The sequence below is a fragment of the Lynx canadensis genome, chromosome C2, assembly GCF_007474595.2.
Source record: "Lynx canadensis isolate LIC74 chromosome C2, mLynCan4.pri.v2, whole genome shotgun sequence".
In the NCBI taxonomy this organism is placed as follows: Eukaryota; Metazoa; Chordata; class Mammalia; order Carnivora; family Felidae; genus Lynx; species Lynx canadensis.
The window spans coordinates 149,884,252-149,905,621 of record NC_044311.2 but is presented as its reverse complement, the minus strand read 5'-3'; the positions used below and the strand labels follow the sequence as shown (position 1 = coordinate 149,905,621).

The 21,370-nt window shown below is 39.0% G+C and overlaps 1 protein-coding gene across 4 annotated transcripts in view; it reads right to left on the bottom strand.

The window, feature by feature from the left end:
• Positions 1-7,713: 7,713 nt before the first annotated feature.
• Positions 7,714-21,370, bottom strand: part of MORC3 (MORC family CW-type zinc finger 3) — a 41,838-nt gene continuing 28,181 nt past the window's right edge. The window contains exons 13-17 of one of the 4 annotated variants that reach the window (XM_030330167.1): positions 20,995-21,040; positions 19,863-20,029; positions 15,971-16,859; positions 14,601-14,758; positions 7,714-10,986 (exon numbers count right to left, since the gene is read on the bottom strand). In XM_030330167.1, the coding sequence (XP_030186027.1) occupies positions 10,833-10,986; positions 14,601-14,758; positions 15,971-16,859; positions 19,863-20,029; positions 20,995-21,040 (1,414 nt within the window). In that variant the 3' untranslated portion in view covers positions 7,714-10,832. Of the gene's footprint in view, positions 10,987-14,600; positions 14,759-15,262; positions 15,625-15,970; positions 16,860-19,862; positions 20,030-20,994; positions 21,041-21,370 lie in introns of those variants that run through there. The other 3 variants (XR_003971876.1, XM_030330168.1, XM_030330169.1) reach the window with 3 other exon arrangements.

The window sequence follows — 21,370 nt, the reverse complement described above, 5'->3', positions numbered from 1 at the left end:
CTTACTTGATAAAAGGAACACACAGGTTCATCTGAGGAGCCAACTCTTCTGTTTTCAGGAAAAAGAATAATGTGGCTTCTTCTATAAATTCTGGTTGATGCTTTTAGCCAATTTTATGAAAGGTATAGAAATTGTCACGATGTCTCATGTTGACAGGAATGACTGGAGGTTCCTTAAGCCTGATTTCTACAAGAAGCTAGGATAATGTAACCCAGATATGTAGTTTTTAGATCCTGTCTCCTAAATCATTGCTGGGATTCAGAGAACTTGGACTGGGAATGGCTAATATGTACTTTAGCTTTTCTGGCTGTTTTAAAAGTACAGATTCCTGGCCCTACCTAAGCCCACTGATTCAGAGTATCCAGCAGAGGGGCACCCTGGGGAGTTGGGGGTGCTGCATTTTCTCAAGATCCCAGGTGAGTCTGGTAATCAGTCTGGTTTGGACATCAGTGGTTCAGTTTCTCTCATAACCATCAGGTTTCTTCACATTTCTGACAAATGTTTTTGATTCACAAAGGAATCCCGATTATCTCCTAACATGCCAGGCTTCTAGAGTACACACACACACACACACACACACACACACACACACACACACACACACACAGAGAGAGAGAGGTTTAGGTACTAAATATACATCAAAGAGTTGGTTTTCTTGGTGGAAATTTTTGGGGCTTGACATTGTTGCCTGCCAGAGTGGGGATCTGAGATGTGTCAAATGTTTTCAAAAAAGAAAGGAAAGAAGGAGGGGAGAAAGGAGTGAGAGAGGGAGGGAGGGAGGAAGCAAGGAAAGTGTTTGATGGAGGCCTCAGTGTTTTGCACCAAGTTGGGCTGCAGGGGATTCCAACTAGATGCTTCAACAACTACTGAACTTCACTTTGGGCCCTAAGCGTTGATTTTAGCACACTGCATCACTCTTAAAGGAAGGGGACCACAGTTATTTGGTCTCCCAAGAACTTTATATAGCGAAAATTTATATAAAGGGAATAAATCTTTTTTTTTTTTTTTTTAAGTTTGTTTATTTATTTTGCAAGAGCAGGAGGGGGAGGAAGGGGGCGGAGAGAGAATCCCAAGCAGGCTCCACACTGTCGGCGCACAGCCAGACTCAGGGCTCGATCCCAAAAACTGTTAGATCATGACCTGAGCCAAAATCAAGAGTCAAACGCCTAACGGAGCCACCCAGGCAACCCTAAAGGGAGTAAATCTTAATCTGCCCTCAAAAACAAAGACTTCTCTGAATGTACTTTACTATCATTCCCTTTTCTAAATACGAATACTCTGGAATAAAAATCTAAAGTCAGAGGATGTTCTAATAAAACATTATTAAATGACAGGAAATAGAAGTGCACTAAAATTTAACATCAGAAATTGAAAGTTCAATGCAGGGTTAGGAAAAGATATTAAGCATATTTTATCAGAATAAAAAGAGGAAAACTAGAAAAGGAGAGAGAAATTGAATGCACAGAACCTCTAGCACACTGCTAGTGGAAGTGTAAAATGATACAAAGGGCTGTAGGATGAATGTGTACCCCCACCCCCTGCCAAAATTCGTATGTTGCAGCCTTAATCCCCAATGTGGTGTCTACATTTGGGAGTTTAAGGAGGTAAGAAGGTTTAGATGAGGTCATGGGGGTGGAGCCCCCATCATGGGATTGATGAGAGCTCAGGCATGCCCACTCCTACTCTCTCCCCTCCCCACCCCCACCCTATCCCAGGTCTCCATCACAGAGGACACAGCCATCCGCAGACTGGGAAGAGTGCCCTCACAATACACCAGATCTGCTGGTGCCTTGATTTTAGAATTCCTCACCTCCAGAACTGTGAGAAATAAATGTTTGTTATTTAAGCCACCCAGTCCATGGTATCTTTGTTATATTAGCCTGAACCAAGATACAAATACTTTAGGACACTGTTCAGTAATTTAACTCAAAGATATGTCTTGGGTGCCTGGGTGGCTCAGCTGGTTAAGTGTCCAACTTTGGCTCAGGTCATGATCTCACTGCTAGTGGGTTAGAGCCCCACGTCGGGCTCTGTGCTGACAGCTCAGAGCCTGGAGCCTGCTTCAGATTCTCTCTGCCCTCTCTCTCTCTCTGCCCTTCCCCCACTCATGTTCTGTCTCTCAAAAATGAATAAATGTTAAACAAAATAAAGGGGTGACTGGGGGACTCAGTCAGTTAAGCGGCCAACTTTGGCTCAGGTCGTGATCTCACAGTTCATGGATTTGTGCCCTGTGTCAGGCTCTGTGTTGACAGCTCAGCCTGGAGCCTGCTTCAGATTCTCTCTCTCTCTCTCTCTCTCTCTCTCTCTGCTCCTCCCCTACTAGCGCTCTGTCTCTCAAAAATAAATATTTTAAAAAAGTAATTAATTAAAAAAAAAGTCAAAGACAGGTCTACCCTGTGGCCCAGCAATTCCACTCTTGGTGTATATGTAAGAAAAAATGAAAGCAGACTTGCAGGAGAATGTTTATAGCAGCTTTGTTCATAATGGCCCAAACTGGAAAGATACCAAATATCCATCAATTGAAAAAAAAGGTAAACAAACTGTGCGATATTCACACAATAGAATTCTATTCAGAGACCAAAAGGAAATACTGCAGCATCATGGATGAAGAAGCATTATGATAAGCACAAGAAGGAATTACTTCAACTGATTGGCAAACACAGAAATGTGATACTATCCCAAGGAAAGCTTAAACTTAATTATGTTATGTGGTTAGGAACTGAGATTTCCAGCAAGAGAGAAAAGATTAGAAATCTAGATATATAAAATCTAAGAAGACAGATTCTTTAAATTGGCAGTATTGGTATATATTCAATATATATTTTGTCTTTAAAAAAAAAAAGAAGAAAGAAAGAGAAAGGATTTCCTAGCTCAGTCCACTAAAAAGACCTAGAAGAAATATACAAACAAGAAGCAATGAGTAGGTCTGTGCCTCGATTATGGTCTCTAAATAGCATTCCCTATGAAAAGAACCACAGTTCCCTGAAGGAATGGCTGTTTCCAGGTCTAGAACAGAAAATGTATTAGATGAGCCTGAAATACTTTATTATACAGAAAACAAGAAAATCATCAAACACTCCTAGGATTGTGTAATAAGGACATGAGGGCCAATATGAAGACCTCTAGCCGAAGTCAGACAATTTAACATTGGAAAATTGTCACAGTGGATAGAAACACATTGAACGCTAAAGTTTACAAGCTTATAATATTAACAACAACAAAAAGCCTCATTGGTTACCTTTGGGAAACAAGGCATAAGCCAAACATCTATCCTGCCTGTTCTATATGAGCTATATGCCTCAGGATTAACTAAATGGGTTTCTTTTTAGATGTCCCACAATTCAGAAGTAATGATAAAATCTGAGTATCACCTTTTCACAACTCCTAATAAAATAATGGATCTAGGTGTGATTATTACAGGATGGTAAAATTATTAGGTAAAGATTGATAGGAAACTTTATAAAGGATGGTTTAAGAGAACAACACCTAAACTCAACTAATTAACCTTAATATATTAAAAGGGGATGGATAGAAGAATGTACCTCCTGATGTGATGCAGCACAAAGAAAGTAGTACCACCTAAGGATTCTTCCAAACAAAGCGAAACAAAACCAAAGAACTTGAATCTAATTAACTTTACAGATCTAACTACCAGCTTATAGGAATACAAGAGAAAGATTTTTCTAAGAATTAAATAATACCAAAAATGAGGGAAATTCTCAAAGAAAACTGTTCTGGTTTTTTCAACAACTAAAAAGTAAAAAAACAGAGTTAGAACCTGCGGATTTAAAGAAACCTCAGAGACATTTGAACCAAATGCAACTTGTAGATTTTGTTCAGATTCCAATTTGAACAACCACCTGGAAAAGTAATTAGAAAACGATTAAAGACATTTGAACACTGGACTAGATTTGATATTAAAGAATTTTTAAATTTTAAGGTGTAACAATACTTTGTGGTTTAAAATCCTCATATTTAAAATCTAAAATGAGGGGCACCTGGGTTCAGTTGGTTAAGTGTCCGACTTAAGCTCAGGTCATGATCTTGCAGTTCCTAAGTTCGAGCCCCAGGTTGGGATCTGTGCTGACAGCTCAGAGCCTGGGGCCTGCTTCGGTTTCTGTGTCTCCCTCTCTCTCCGCTCCTCCCCCACTCGCGCTCTTTCTCTCAAAAATAAATCAACATTAAAAAAAAAAAAAAACTTTGGGAAGGACAATAAAAAAACAGGAAAACAATAAAGAGAAAGTAAAAACCAAAAGTTGGTCCTTTAAAAAGATCAACAAAACTGACAAACTTTTAGCTAGATTGACCAAGAAAATAAAGAATACTGAAATTACTAAACTCAGAAAAGAAAGGGGCATTACTACTGAAAATAAAAAGGATTATTTTATGGAATAAAAAGAGAATACGATGGACAACTGCATGCCAGCAAACTGGATAGATAACCTGTATTAATGGTCAAATTCCTAGAAACATACAACGTATTAAAATTTAATCATGAAGAAATAGAAAATATGAATACTTAAAACTACTAAGAAAATTGACTCAATAATCAAAAACCTCCCAAACAAAGAAAAGCCCTGGATAGATAGATTCACTAATGAATTCTACCAAAGATTTACTGAAAAATTAACACCAATCCTTCTCAAACTCTTCCAAAAAAGTAAAGAGGAGGAAACACTTCCTAACTCATTCATTACCCTGATACCAAAGCCAGACAAACCGTACAAGAAAAATACAGGCCAAGATGAATTTTGATGCAAAAACAAGAACACCTCAACAAAATACTACCAACAACTAATTCAGCAACATACTGAAAGGATTATACACCATGAACAAACGGTATTCCTGGAATGCTAGAATGGGTCAACATGCAAAAAATCAACTTAATCCACATTAATAGAATGAAAGGGGACAAAACCACACGATCATCTCGGTTGCTGCAGAAAAAGCATTTGACAAAACTCAACACACTTTCATGATTAAAAATAAAAAACAACAATAAGCTAGGAATAGAAGAAAACTTTCTCAATGATAGCCATAATATATGAAAAGCCATAGCTAAAGAATGCCATTCTTAGTGGTGAAAGCTTTCCCCCGAAGGCCAGGAATAAGACAAGGATGTCTAATTTTACCACTTCTGTTCAACACAGTATTGGCAGTTCTAGCCAGATCAACTGAGCAAGAAAAATAAAAGACATCTAAATTAGAAAGAAATCAAGTTATCTTTGTGCAGATGACATGATTTTATATGTAGAATATCCTAAAGAGTTCCCCTGTCCCCCACACCTGTTCAGGCTAACAAATGAATTCAGCAAAGTTGCAGGTTACAAAAAAAACACATAAAAATCAGTTGCATTTCTAAATGCTAACAATGAACTTTTGGAGAGGAAATTGAGAAAACAATTCCATTTATAATAGCATCAGAAAGAAAAAAAATGCTTAGCAATAAACTTAAGGAAATGAAAGACTTGTATAAAAAAATATATTGCTGAAATTAAAGAAGACAAATAAATGGCAAGACATCCCATGTTCATGGATTGGAAGATTTGATATTGTTAAGATGTCAATGCCACCCCAAATAACCCACAGATTTAATGCAATTCCTATCAGAATTCCAATGGCATTTTTTGCAGAAATAGAAAACTCTGTCCTAAAATTCATGTGGTATCTCAAGAGACCCTGAATTGCTAAAACAATCTTGAGTAAGGACAAAGTTGGAGAACTCACACCTCCTGACTTCAGACCTTACTGGAAAGTTACAGTAATTAAAATACTGTGGTTCTGGCATAAGGACATACAAACCAATGGAATACAGAGCCCAGAAATAAACCCTCACTTATGTGGTCAATCGATTTTTGACAAAGATGAGAAGACTATTCAATGGGGAAAAGATAGTCTTCTTCAAAAAATGTTACTGGAAAAACTGGATGCCCACATGCACAAGAACGAAGTTGGAATCTTACACCATATGCAAAAACTAATTCAAAATGGATTAGAGACGTCAATGTAAGAACTAAAACTATAAAACTCTCAGAAGAAAATCTTCATGACATTGGATTAGTCAAGGGTTTCTTGGGTATGATGCCAAAAGCACAGGCAAGAAAATAAATTCAACTTCACCAAAATTTAAAACTCAACAGTGGAAAGACAACACATAGAATGGGAGAAAATACTGGCAAATCATATATCTGATAAGGAGTAATATCCAGAATTTAAAAAAAATCATATCCTGCAAATCAATATCAAAATATAAACAACCCAAAGTAAAAATGGGCAAAAGACGTGAACAGGTATTTCTCCAAAAATATACAAATTGGCCAGTAAACACATGAACATCACTAGCCATTAGAGAAATGCAAATCAAAACCACAATAACCCCTCACCCTCATTAGATGGCTAATTAAAAAAACAAACAAAAAACTCAGAAAACTACAGTGTTGTAGAGGATGTGAAAAAATTGGAACACTTCTGCACTGCTGGCTATTATGTGAAACGGTGTGTCTTTGTGAAAATAGTTTGGCAATTCCTCAAACACCTGCATAATTACCACATAATTCGTCAATTCCACTCTTAGGTATGTTATCCCAAAGAACTGAAAGCAAGGACTCAAGTAGATACTTAGGAAACAATGTCCAGAGCAGCATTATTCTTCATAGTAAAAAGGTGAAAGAAACCACCACAAATGTCCATAGACAGATAAATGGGTATCAAAATGTGGTACGCACATACAATGGACTATTCAGCCTTAAATAGCAATGAAATTGATATATGCAACAACAAGGACGAACCTTTAAAAGGTTATGCAAAGTGAAATAAGCCAGACACAAAAAGACAAATTTTTGATTCCACTGCTATGAGATACCTAGAATAAGCAAATTCAGAGGTAGAAAATAGGTGTTACCGGGGGTGGGAGTACAGTGAATGTACTTAATGCAACTCATACATTTAACAAATCATTAAATGACAAATTTTATGTGTATTTTTCTGCAGAAAAAAACCAAAAAAACCAAAAAACCTTAATGAGTTAGTATTTTTGATCCACATTCCAGTTTTAGAACCGCTCATTCATCCTCTGTGACTGGGCTCATTTAATACCTTCACCTTATCTGAATGGCTTGATTTACCAATACTCTGTCTCCTTTGGTCTTGACTTTCTCCCTACAGGCCAGAATACGGAAATTAATTTTGTGATCACGAAATTTAATTCTAAACATCATACATATAGATGTCTTTCTTTACACCAAGTGGGTATTAATGGCATTCTTTTTGAGCTGTGGCCATCCAGTGTGTCTGTCACTCCCCCCAGTGAGGGTTTAGGAGACCCTGTACAAAATAAGATTTAGCCTACTGTGGATTTTCCAAAAGTTAGCTGTCTGGGTGGTGTCTGTGGCCACATTAACCAGGCTTTTAGCTTTTGTAAAAACCACTTCTTTAACCCTCTCTCTCTGCCCCCCACCTCCATGCATGTGTGCGGTCTCTCTCTCAACAATAAACACACACTGAAAAAAAAAGTTTTAAAAGCAGTAAAACAAAGAGCCCAACAGAAAAGAATGGTCAAACAATATGCCGTAGTACGCAGGAAAAGAAATTACAATGGTCAATAAAACATACGAGAGCATGTTCAACCTGAGACAATGCAAGCTGTCATTTTTTCACAGACCAGATTTAAGTTTGATGAGGAAAGAGAGGGAAAAAAACACACTTATACATTTATTTTTCATAGGAGTTTAAATTCCTTTTTTGGATGGTAACATTTATTAAAAGTTACATAGCATACACTCTTTGACCTATCAATATTCACTGCAAAGAATTTACACTCTGGGTATACTTATAAAAGTGTGTGTGGTGTGTATTAACTTCCACAGTATATTCTGTAATGTCAAAACATGAGAAATAAATGAGCATTAGGAGCATATGCAGATCACAGAATGTTACCAAACCTATTCAAAAAAGTAACATGGAAATGTTAAGATACCAATTATCTGGTGTACCATCTTTGTGTAAACTTGAGATACAAATATATAATCAAATATAAAGATATAAAAATTTAATATAAACTGAATGCATATATATGAATGTGTATATGTATGCAGCTAATATTTTCTGGAAGGACCTACAAAAAGCAACCGTGGTTAACTTTGGGGAAGCAGTGGGTAAAAGCCTTTCCACTTGATCCCATTCTGTTCCATTTACATTTCTAACTTGGGCGCCATCTCTGCTTCTTTTTCTCCCTCCTGGCTCGCCCCAGTGAGAAAGTAGCCCTGCCAATCCTGAGTTTGTTTCAGGAACAAACTGAGTTCAACACCTGTAAACACTCACCACAGGAAGGTATAGATCAATGGTTCTCAGTTCTGATGGCACACAGAGATGCCTTAAAAAAACAAAAAACACAAAAAACAAACCTGATATCTGGGCCCAAACCCAGACTCTGAATTAGTATGGGGTGCATCCTTGCATTGGGATTTCTAAAAACTCCCCAGGTGATTCTAATATGCACCTGGGGGTGGGGGGGGAAGGGGGTGAGAACCACCAGATGTATTTAATTATTCTTCAATGACAAATAATGACCTAACGAGCTGCTGATTACAAGAATTAAGTGTCTTGAGACCATGGGCAGAGTCACCAGCAGTACCGCCCACATTAGGAATTTGAGGCCCAAATAAAAAACACACTGATATGCCACACACCAGTCCTGCTGTGTGAACACTTAGCTAATTAAAGCGGGTCCTGTTTATAGGGATTGTGGACTGTGCTGGTTTACTTCCTCATACTGTTTTTGTTTTACAGTAGTAACTAGTTTAAACACCACTGTCCTCCCACATTAGCCTTTTACAAATTTAACTTAACAACAGAAGACAGATACCTCTACCTAAATATGATATATACATGAAAACCCATGTTGTTGTTTTGTTAAATTTTGTTAGCTACATTTTCAAAGAATTGTATCCTGGCAATATTTGCTTAAAAGGTGAAATATATGTAAGTACTTCCAAAGAACCAATTTAGCAAGCAAATTTACTAATCCTATGCCTAACTTTCCCATTAAGCAAGATAACAGCCATATAAAATATATATTTTTGCAAGAATATAGCTGACCCAAAGAAGGGGAAAATAGCAAATTCCAGAAAGAACTGCTACATAAATATTCACAAACTTAGACATGCTCTACATTGCTATCACTTAAGCAAGATTTCTTTAGCCTAAATGATTTACAGAGGAAAAAGTCTCTTCTCGAGTGTAAAATACACATACACACGCACGCACTCACGCATTCTCTCAAGATGAGCTCAGTCTTTAGAGTCTTAATGGAAACAGTCTTAGTCTCCTAAACAGAACTTGTAATTAATATAGTAAAATGAGCTCAACTTGAGGGTCTTCAATGAGTTTTAGTTTCCAAAATATAATTTGAATATAGAATTCTTTAAAAGTAGTATCTGAAGAGTTAGCTATCATATATATATATATATATATATATATATATATATATATATATATTTACTTTATTACAAGATATTTTAAAATTTGGGCAGATACAATTAGGACAGAAAACCAGCTTCATACCAAAAATACACTTTCAATTACTTTATCAAGCAAATAAAAACAACTTTCATTTATTTGCTTTTTTTTAGAAGTTAATGTACAGTAAAAATTTAATATTGTATATGAAAGACATGTAATTAAGCATACATACAAAAGAAACATGTATTGAATGTTCAGAAACAAAAGTAAAAATAAATAGCAATGATAAAACTTTGAAAAAAAATAATGCACATTTCCGTTGTGGAAAATACGATTCTTAATTAATATATACATAGTTATACTTAATAGAAAGCCATCTCTTTAAAATTGCACAAACATGGGACCAATAAAGCATTAATTTTTATGGCATGTAATACTATAATCCTAGGGCAGTTTTCTGCTTACCTCCAAGACATATAAAACACCTAGGTCTGTAATATAACGAAAGGTATGCTGTTCTGTATGAGAAAGATTGTCTTCCTCAACTCTCATTAACCTGTAGTAATCCTACATAAGGCTGTACAGGAAATTTCACAAAAAGAAATATTCAACAATTATTGTGCCCACTCCATGCTGACTAGGCAGCCAAAAATGGGCTTCAAAGTAAATGTGGTGGGACATTTAATATTTTTGATACTTTTTTATACTAAAGATCATTTCTTTGTTCTATAAAAACACTGCATTTAACCATGATTGGCAGTCCTGACACAAGGAAAATCCTGGCAAAATGGATGGAGAGTTTCTGCTTACCTTATTTCCATGAATAAAATATTTCAGGAGATAAGAATTTATAGAAAAGAAACATTACAGGTCAATTCACTTACAACTTCTCTTATCAGGAGTATAATTCCATTTTTAAAAAATCCTGTTTAAACTTCTCTGTAAGAAAACCAAAGGTAACATTTCCATCTGTAGTATGGCACAGCCCTCGCTTCAGAGAAAAATACTTTGGGAACCAGAAAAGATTGCACAAAGGCTAGGGGCAACCTGAAGAGCTCTTGGCGAAAAACACTGAAGTCCTCTAGGGGAATAAAAAAATATGTGCAGACTTAATTACAAATATTTACATTTCAAAACTGAATCTTGAGTTAGCTATTCAGCTGCTCAGTACCAATGATTCACAGGCATTTCAAAAGGTGTGATAATGTGTCCACAGTATTTGTGACCACACTTGAATGCATAGAATACAGTAGAGATTATGGTTCTTCAGTCTGTTACCTATCATATCTATAAAACAAAATTGTTTACATTTTGAAAGCTGTACAACCAAAAAGATTAAGCAAATATTTTTATTATCTCACATAAAATATACCTTAGGTACTACTGATTTCACTCATTTGTTCGACAACTTGCCCTAAAATTTCATCAACCACATCAACATCGTAATTCACTTGCTGAAGATCGAGATCAGGTACAATCATGGCCAACAGCTGTCCTACGTTAACTCGAAGAGATCGAAGTTTGAGGCTGCAAATAGAAATATTACATCTATTAGATGAACGTCCTACCACAGTTTAATATTCACATAGAGCCTAAAATTTAAGTGATACATGAAGTCGCTTAACTTAATAATTTAATACGTAAGTACTCATCTCTTGGTAAGTAGAGTGTTTCATAAAACTAGTGGCTCTGGTTCCAACTAATACGATTTTAAATTTTTTTTTTCAACGTTTATTTATTTTTGGGACAGAGAGAGACAGAGCATGAACGGGGGAGGGGCAGAGAGAGAGGGAGACACAGAATCGGAAACAGGCTCCAGGCTCCGAGCCATCAGCCCAGAGCCCGACGCGGGGCTCGAACTCACGGACCGCGAGATCGTGACCTGGCTGAAGTCGGACGTTTAACCGACTGCGCCACCCAGGCGCCCCCCAACTAATACGATTTTAATTTGCAACTGAAGAAAACATGGACTGGTGAAATACATTTAATTGCAAGATGTTACTTATAATATAAAATATTATCACCTGGAAAACAGTAGGGGTATACTAGTGAGAACGCTGGTCTAAGAATAAGAATGCATCTCTTAGGGGGCACCTGGGTGGCTCAGTCAGTTAAGCAACTGACTCTTGATTTCAGTTCAGGTCATGATCTCAGGCCTGGTGAGATCCAGCCCCTCGTCAAGGGGCTCTCTGCTTGGGATTCTCCCTGCCCTTCCCCAGCTCGTGCCCTCTCTCTCTCGCTCTCAAAAATAAATAAACTTAAAAAAAAAAAGAATGCATCTCTGAATTTCAGCTTGTGAGGAAAATAAAAACGGATTTGTTCTCTAAAACATTTCTATGAGATACCGTCCTTGTGTAAGAGGAAAAGGAAATGGTTCAAGGGGTCATAAGCTCACAAAACTTTGGGCTAAATAATGTTAAACAAGTTTTTTTAGATGCAGGACCTCCCTGGACCTTTCATACGCTAAAGTTCACAGGCTGCCCATTTTACTATGCATTTATAGGGAATGGCGTTTTGCTAAAAATACTGGGAATCTCTGGATTAGATGATCATTATCATTCCTTCCAAATGAAATACACATATCTGAATATCAACATCCTAGACTTTAAATACCTACAATTATTCAGCAGCCTTTGCTTCAAAAGACTGAGTGAAACCAAGGGCCTGAATGTTACAGTTGCTCTTAGTCTGTCCCCCTCCCCCTCCCAAATGAAGGCAGCCCACATTTACTTAAGATACTGACCTAAGGTGGAAATCTCTGAAGAGTCAAGATACTCATCCTTGGGTTGACAATGCACAGAAATGTGATTTTAAGCATGTTTTGTGAGCTTACAGGGTAAGGTTCTGTTGGTCCTTAGAAAAAATTTTACATCATTCCCACGCCAGCCATTTTTTGTCCAAGCTTCCCCACTCATCTTCGATCGGAGGCCCATGGTTCAAACGCGTTTCTGCTTTGCTTTTCAGAAGTTATTAACCATTCTATATCCTTACCAAGAATATCCTCTTTATCACAACCACAACTTTTTATCTACATGAAAAGTTGGCAAAAGACTAGTAGGACCCAGTGACCTCTTACATGTCCTTTTCTTTAAGTCTTTTGATCGTCCCTGGCTGATTCCTCCTGTCCACCGGACATGCCACAGATTCTTATTTTTAGTGTACAGAACAGCACTGTCCAAGAGAAAGATTCTGAACTCCATACGCAATTTAAAATGTTCAAATAGCCAAAGTAAAAAGTAAAATGCGACTGTAAACTTAACTGTAGTTATACATGTAACCCAATGTAACTAAAATATTATTTCATCACATAATCAAAGTACATTATTTTTTTTTTTTGATGTTTATTTTGTTTTGGGGACAGTGAGCGTGAGCAGGGGGTGGGGGAGTGGGGCAGATAGAGAGGAGGGACAGAAGATCTGAAGCAGGCTCCACAATGACAGCAGCGAGCCCAACATGGGGCTCGAACTCATGAACTGTGAGATCACACCCTGAGCTGAAGTTGGACACACAACCAACTGAGCCGCCCAGGCACCCCTCAAAATATGTTATTGATGAGGTATTTTACATCCTTTTCCTTTTTCATACTAAAGCTTCAAAATTTTATTTTATTTATTTATGTTTATTTGTTTCTGAGACAGAGAGAGACAGAGCATGAGTGGGGGAGGGGCAGAGAGAGAGGGAGACACAGAATCAGAAGCAGGCTCCAGACTCTGAGCTGTCAGCACAGAGTCCGACACGGGGCTCGAACTCACAAACCGTGAGATCATGACCCGAGCCGAAGTCGGTCGCTCAACCGACTGAGCCACCCAGGCACCCCAAAATTTTATTTTTTATTCTATACTTAAAGCACATCTCAATTCAGACTAGCTAAATTTCAAGTAGTATATACCTATACTATTTTGGAAAGCACAGGTTTAAAAGATCAGTTAAAAAAAAAAGTAAATAAAAAATAAAAGATCAAAGATCATCAGTTACTCAAAGATCAGTGTGCAAGAGAACCATCTTAGAGATTGCTTAAAAATTTCTAAAAAAGTTTCTAAAAGTTTAGGGGCGCCTGGATAGCTCAGCAAGCATCCGACTCTTTGATTTCGGTTCAGGTCATGATCTTACGGTTCATGAGTTCAAGTCCCGCATCAGGCTCTGTGCTAACAGCACGAAGCCTAATTGGGATTCTCTCTCTCTCTCTCTCTCTCTCTCTCTCTCTCTCTCTCTCTGGAAAATAAACATTAAGAAAAAAAGTTTCCAATTAAAGTACACTGCAGTCCAAGGATCTGCATTTCTACAAGCACCACAGATGCCTGGGGTTCCCAGAAACATCGCTTCTGAGCCTTAGCCCTCCAGGCTTTTCTGTACTGCTCTGCTCCATGTGTATGAACAGATTTACTGAAATCCTTCAAAAACTTAAGTTAAAAAACAAGGTAATAATATAACTGATGTCAAGAGACGATGGCGGGAGATCATTTCTCAACAGTGCCTTTTCAGTCTGCAGTCATCCTGTATTAGCAGGAAGAGTTGCCCAGTTTGGGCCCTTAACGGCTGCTTTCAGATGGTAAGACATCAACACATCAGCAGCACCATCACCCTCGCCCACCTGAACGTCTGCCTCCCCTACTCTCAACACTGAAACAAAACCCCAAGCCCATAGGGTAACCGTTCATTTACTATTTTCTTATTTCCACAGAAGACTTCTTCCTACTAACCACCTGGACTATGGCAATTTTTAGTAACTTTGTGATTACCTAAAAGTTAAGATTGGGAGGTCACAGAGTAAAATGAGGACAGCAAACCATAAAGAAATGGGGCCAAGAACAAAAGTAAAAGAAATCCAGGTGAAAAAGTTTCACGAAATAGTCCCTTGTCTTTTAGTCATGGCCAAATCCACCCTCTTCCGTGATAGCTAACTCAATTTCCACTTTTCCCCAAACAGCATTCCAAACCACTCTAACCAACCACCCGCGCTTTATTTATTCCTCCCAAATTCCTGTGTCTCTTAAGCTGAATTTCCACTGTTCTTTCCTAGAAGGGAAAGATGAGGATGTGTACTTCTTTTGATTGAACAGTATCTGTCTGATGTGTGCTTGCAAATAAATATCACGCTAACCATGCGGGCCGCCCCAGAGGAATGCCTGGTGTACTATTACCTTTCCCCGTCAGTATAATTTACAGACTCCTCAATGTTACTTGAAGTTGAAACATCTGCTCCTAACTGGTGATTTGTGGATTTTAATTGTTCAATTTCAGTTTTCAGTTCTTCACATTGTGAACGCATTTGTGATTTTTCCATTTCCAATAATTCAACCTGACAAAAAAAAAATTTATTGAGTGTAAAATTTAGAACTAATGCCAAAGTGCAAATTTAAGCTAAGACATGTAGAAAACCTGAGTGATGAACATTACCATCAAAAAAGGGCAAAAACCCCACAGAAAAAAAAAGCTTCCTCTGTTTGGTGTCACCTCGACATTTCGTCACACTGGAAACAATACCAAAGTCGCTCTCATTTCTTGCACACACTCACCAGCTGGAAGCTACAACAGAAAGCTTATATTGATTTTTATATATTTTGTCATCTGGCTCCAAGCCAATACATCAAGATGAACGTTCAGATGAGCTGTTACGTCTGCATTATTTCCAGGAAGAGGGGGCAGGAGAGCAGCACACTGCTGTTTCCGAAATCTTAGCAGAAAAACCCTTCTTTCAAACGCCACATTAACAGGATACGTAAAATACTTGTTTTTGGAAGAAGCGATCCAAATTTGAATGGGGAGTACACACAGAGGCTACTACTTGACGCCTGACACCTACCATTTTTCTCCTTCTCCTTCAGTAAAGGAACCCCTGAATAAAGACTACAGTTCCAAGGCGCCCATTAGCCAGGTGGCTAAGTTCTGACAGGTGGAACGTAAGCGACTTTCAGGGACCACACCCCTCCTCTGTCCTGCTGCTTGGAATGTAGATATACGAGGACTGGACCCGGAGGGCCACCTCCGACCATAACTGCATGCGGAGAAGCGAAGCAACAACGTAGGAGCCTGCTGTCTCTGAGGCCTGCGGAACCGCCAGTTGGATGTTCATCTCCGTCTCCTGCCGGCAGACCCGATCGTAACTAATACAGGCTGTCTCTATAAAATGAGGACATCATCCACCTTGTGTGGTTTTTGCAAGGCCTGTTAATAATGGATGTGAAGTTCCCTATATTTAGTAACTGAGTGCCTCAATGGGAAGGAGAACGGTATTCTGAGCAGGACAATCCTTCATTATCTAGAAATTTCCAGTACCCTATAGTAAATTTACCATACCTGTCACTACGTTAAAATTCCCGTAATGCCCATCTCCTCAACACACGTGTCCATATGCCCCCCAGGACCGCCTCCCCAGGTGAGAAGCAGTGGGGTAGCAGAGTCAATAAACAGGTTGTTACGTAATCTATTCTAATCTAGCCACTGGCAGCTCTTTATGCTTTAGATGCCCGGGGACTCCCATGACTCTTACCACGCTGGCTGACACACTCACCTCACTTTTATACTGGTCCCTCTCCGCGGTGCACTTGTCCAGCTGTCTAAACACGTCATCCAGCTGCACAACCATTTCGTCCACTTCACTTTTGCTCTCACTGTTGGAACACTGACTGCACTCGGCCTTTACGTGTTGCAGAGCACTACACTGTTTCTTCAGCCTTTCTATTTCTTCCAAAGCTTGCCGATACTGAGACACCACGTGGTCCGGACTTTCAGATTTGCCATTAATACTTTCAAGTAAAAACACAGCATCAGTTTCGGTAGACTGATGGCACATCTCCTTCTTCACGTATTTGTCGTTCAGTTCCAGTATCCTCTGTTGTAACCCTTTGATTTGGTCAGTGAACGCATTACACTGTCTCTTATAATTTTCTTTTTCTTGGGTCACTAGAAGCAGCTCATTTCTCAGTTCATTTAACTGGCAACCAGCATCAGCCGCAGATTTATCAAAGGCTTCCTGGGTGTCCTGTGTTTTGCCTTCAGCTTCCACACAGGAGGGCAGCGCAGCCGTGTCATTTCTGGCATCTATGTCATCTTCAAGGGTTTCCTCCTTTTTGACAACTACACCCGGGACTTCAGTCTGGGTGGCCGCGGTAGTTCCCTGATCACACCGGGATGATGAGGCACCCGATGAGCTAGTCTGGCCACAAGGCTCCTTCTCGGCCATAGGCTCCACCTGCAGGCCACTGTGCTCCATGTGACTCTGTTCTGATTTCACTTCAATATCATGATCTACTGCAGGTTTGGGAGTACTGTTTTCTTCCAAGATGATGACATCTTCATCGTCATCATCTTTATAAGCTGAATTTTCAAATGCTTGATTACTCAATCTCCGAGTCTTGGAGTTCAGAATTGACGAACGAGTAGAAAGTCTCCGTTTCAGGCTGGAAAACATTTTATATAGAAAATATAAGACTATACAATATAGAAATGAACAAAACAGATGACCTTGAAGCAATCTAACGATCTTAAAATTCTAAGAAATGTCTGTGCTCGTTTAAAAAAATGACAACAGTACTCCTCGATGATTTGATGAAGTAAAGAGGATTTTCTCCTTACACAGTGGAGGAAACAATTAGACTACTGAGGCTGCTTTCAAGTACTAGCTCTACATACTGCCAAACATCCCTTCATTTGATGTCTCTGGGCATTTCAACGTATCCACGCCCAAAACGGAGCTCCGCAACCCAGCCAGGTCTATTCTTTGTATCCGAGCGAGCTCTCGGCTCTGCACCATTCCCGTTCGCTCACTGTAATTTTTACCAGTGTTCAGTGATCAGAGGGGAGCCACACCAACTAAACCAGCATACCCTATCCTTCCACTTCGCCTGCAGTAAAAAATCACCTCATTTTGCTCATCAGCTTGGTTTTCTTTGAATTTACCTCCAACTGATTGTCTTTTTCCCCCCTTAGAGTGATATCTGTCCTGGTTTGCTGTTTGGGTCCTGTGTGTTAGCCCTCATATTTCTCCATCTCAAGAAAGGTTCTTCTTCTGCTTGGCTTTACTGTCTCATGGCAAGGGGGCACAATCTCCAATAAAATCTCGAGAAAGGGTACACAGGACATAAAAAATATAAAACTTTACATCCTGAAAAGTATCTTTATTCACTTCTCAATTTTATGGCCTGCTTGGTTTTTATAAAGCATCATTCCAGGATCATGTACCATTCAGTGTTCCTGCCATTCTAATTCCTGATCTTTTAGCAGGTAACTTGTGTTTTCCCCTCCCGAAAAAAATTATTTTCCCTTGTGTTCTAAAATTTCATGATGTTTCTTAGAATAGACCTTTTTCTTTTTTTTTTCTTTTACGTTTATTCATTTTTGAAAGAGAGAGAGAGAGAGACAGTATGAGCAGGAGAGAGGTAGAGAGAGAGGGAGACACAACTCGAAGCAAGCTCTAGGCGCCACACTGTCAGGACAGAGCCCAACGTGGGGCTCGAACTCACCAATTGTGAGATCATGACCTGAGCCAAAGTCAGACGCTTAACCGACAGAACCACTCAGATGCCCCAGAATGGATCTTTCCCCAGACATTTTTGCTGAGTATTTGGTGGAAGTTAAGTCTCATGCTACTTCCTCCCCTTTGTTTTCTCCGATTTCCCAATCTGAAATTCCTTTATTGAGACATTGGCCCTCCTGTATCTTGTCTTTTCCTTTTCCTACCCTCTACCTGCTTATCTTTTCTAAGTATGTGTCTGTTCAACACCTACCCACCTCCCAGTAAATTCCAAAGGTTTCTGCTACTCCCTTTGTTTCAGTTGGTACATGTGGTGATCCCTGCCTATCTCTATGTTTCAGAGTGAGGCTGAATGGAAGCAGTGAGGGCTGGCCCTGTGATTCCAAGCGTGCTCCAACTCTCAGCACCATCTAGGGCTTTTCTCTTGGGAGCCTGAAGAGGGGAAGACGGAAGGGGGATTTCTTACCATTTAGTATTCAAATGTTCCCTCACCCCTCCTGTTTCAGAAGAGTGGTTCCCCCACACTGTCAGCAGTGAAACTGGCCCAAAAAGAAAATGTCTTGCCTTCTGACAGAGAAGTCACGTCAACAGACTCAGCAGGTTGTGAAGAAGTCTAGAGAACGACTCTTCCTTAAACTCTCAAATAAGCCTCCTGTACTCACCCATTTTCTACCTTAACAAGTACTCGATGCTTCTGAGTTTAGAGCATGCCTGGGCTTCCATGGAGTTAATCATTTAACTGGGAGCTGCCCTATTTTTCTTACCAGGCTAATTGCTATTTATCTTTCTTAAGATTCAGTTTCGGTACCACCTTTCCACAGTCTTTGGCTTTATTCTTAAAGCTTCTGTTTTTCTCAAACTCAAATTGCAAATTCTTCAGGCTTTAAAAATTAATGAAAAATTTCTATTCTCTTCTTCTACTTGGATGGAATAAATCACTTTAAAGAATAACTTCCATTATCTTTTGTCTGTAAGCTTTACAGATTTTGTTTTTTCTTACTTTGTTTGGAACCATCTTTAAGAAGAAAAGTCAAAAATATTAAGGAGACTAGTTACAAAAAAAAATTCACACAAGTTCTTAGTTAAGTAGCAACCCAGCCCCCAAATACGCCTCTAAAATGTAGGCTACAAACAGCAAACTATTTTAGAACATGCCCTCCTGATGTATATACGCATAAAAGCAATACTTTCTAATCTTTTTGGAGGTCAAAAATCCCTGAGGATTTAATGAAGGCAATAAAACCTCTCAGAAAATCCCATCCCGCTATCTCAGAGAACCTCCTTTCAATGTTGGTTTTCCAACAAAAGACCAAGTATAATACAGTCAGTCTGATGCCCTAGTTTGTTGGTATCCTGTTTTCTTCTTCACCTGTGTTCATTCTATTCCCTCTGAATGGGCCACCTGCACAGAGAACTGCTTTTAGAATTTCAGGAACCAAGTACTGTATATCATTACAAAGCCTTTCCTGACCAGTCAAGAGACCTAACTGTTCAATTTACATATCACTCATACATTTCTTTCTCTCTCCCTCTCCATCCACTCATCCAACATACACAGCTTGCCACGAGCTAAGAACTTACAGGTCACACCTGACATTATAGTGTCATATACTATTAACTACTTCATGTTTTTCTTAAATACTGGTAATTCTAAAAGCAGGAACTTTCATACTATATAGAATTTGAAAGAGGTGAAAATTCAATCAAATCCACAACGAATACAACTGATATTTTAAAAATTATTTTAAATAGGTGGCATAAGTGGGGTGGGAGTTTTGTTTAGACAAAAAAGCAAATTAACTTATCCCTAAGACTTCTTACATGCACGGAACTACAGCTTCTCAGAAGGGCATTATTGCCACACAACGTCAAGTGAAGGCTCTGTTTAGTATTCATTCCCCAAATGGAAAAGCGCATTTTAGCCACTGACTTGTTGCTCTCGGGTTCCGACTGGGGTGAACCTCGATGGTTGTTTAGAAGTCTTGTTGTATATGTATTTGCCACTTCTGAAAGATGTCCTCTTGGAACACTTTCCTTCACGGGAGAAAAGCTCTGACTTGACACGGTGGGTGTCCGAAACAAGAGTTCAGCATTAATCTGTTGGAAGGAAAAAATGTGATCTTAAAAGGGCTTTTTTAACATGCCAAGCCCAAAACATGAGATATTATTTTCCCTTCTCCCCTTATCCCAGGAAACACTAAGAACCATCCTAACCATGTAAATTCTTTATGCCCCACCAGGGAACAACAAACAGGCCAATAAGCCAAATCCAGCCAAAGAATGGTTTTGCATTTTTAAAGGTGTGAACAAAACAAAGAATACATAACAGAGACTGTATGTGGCCCACAAAGCCTAAAATACTTACTATCTGGCCTTTTACAGCAAGATTTGCTGACCTTGTACTAATATAGGACTTGTCAAGACACAAGTAGAAATTAAGTTTTCTAAGAGAAATAAACTGAAGATAAAGTCAAAGATACTGCCTTTAGAATAAGTAAGCCCACTATTCTTTTCGCCCAGTTCTGGTGTCACCTCCAAACCCTCATCCTTTACATAAGAAAATATTTCAATGCAATCAAAAGCAAACATACAATTCTGCAGCAGACCAAAGCCTCTTACACAAGAAGCACAGCGCCCTACCCACATACTCAGAAAACGCTCCTTAACCACCATTAAGCACGGAGAAAGAGATGGAAGGGCCAGGAAGAGTGGTCAACAAAGAGAAAGAAACACTGTAGCGCTCCAGGTTGGTACTAGAACATGGCTCCCCAGGGCTTCCTGGGAAGTTTCCCTGACTGCCTATGGAACAGTAAGATTCTTAACCACTTGCCTTTCCTCAGAAGATGCCCCACAAAATAACGAAACTGAACAGTTTGAATCAAGTCGTTGGGTTAGGAGGGAGGGGTGTAATAAAAGGAGTTATGTGAAATGAATGAATGAACACAACCACTTCAATTTGTTGTGTAACAGCTTTAATAGCAAGCTTTCACACTCAATGTTTGCTAAACTAACCACTACCCAACATAGGACACAGCTATAAAATGGAAGGCTTAATTCATTACCCGAGGGATCATTTCTGGTTGTCGGATCCGGAATTTGTCCTTGTCTCTTAAAAAAAGAAAAAAAAAAGATGAAAATGTATGTAAATTTATTTATTATTTTTCAATTGCTTCCCATTGACATACTTGCCATTTCCCTGAGTCACTCAAATAGGTACACTGAACTTTGCTTCAATTCCATTATCATCAGTGGTAAGCCTTAAGCAGGAAATACTTTCCACCTCTTATCTCAGTAACGCCCTGATGTCTGCCCTCAAGTTCTCCATCCTGACCAGCATTATTCCGACCTTTGAGTGGGAACACCACAACTGGCTTCTAACTGGTTTCTTTACTCCCAATTCTGCTGCTGGATTTACCGTCAAAAACAGTGCACTCTATA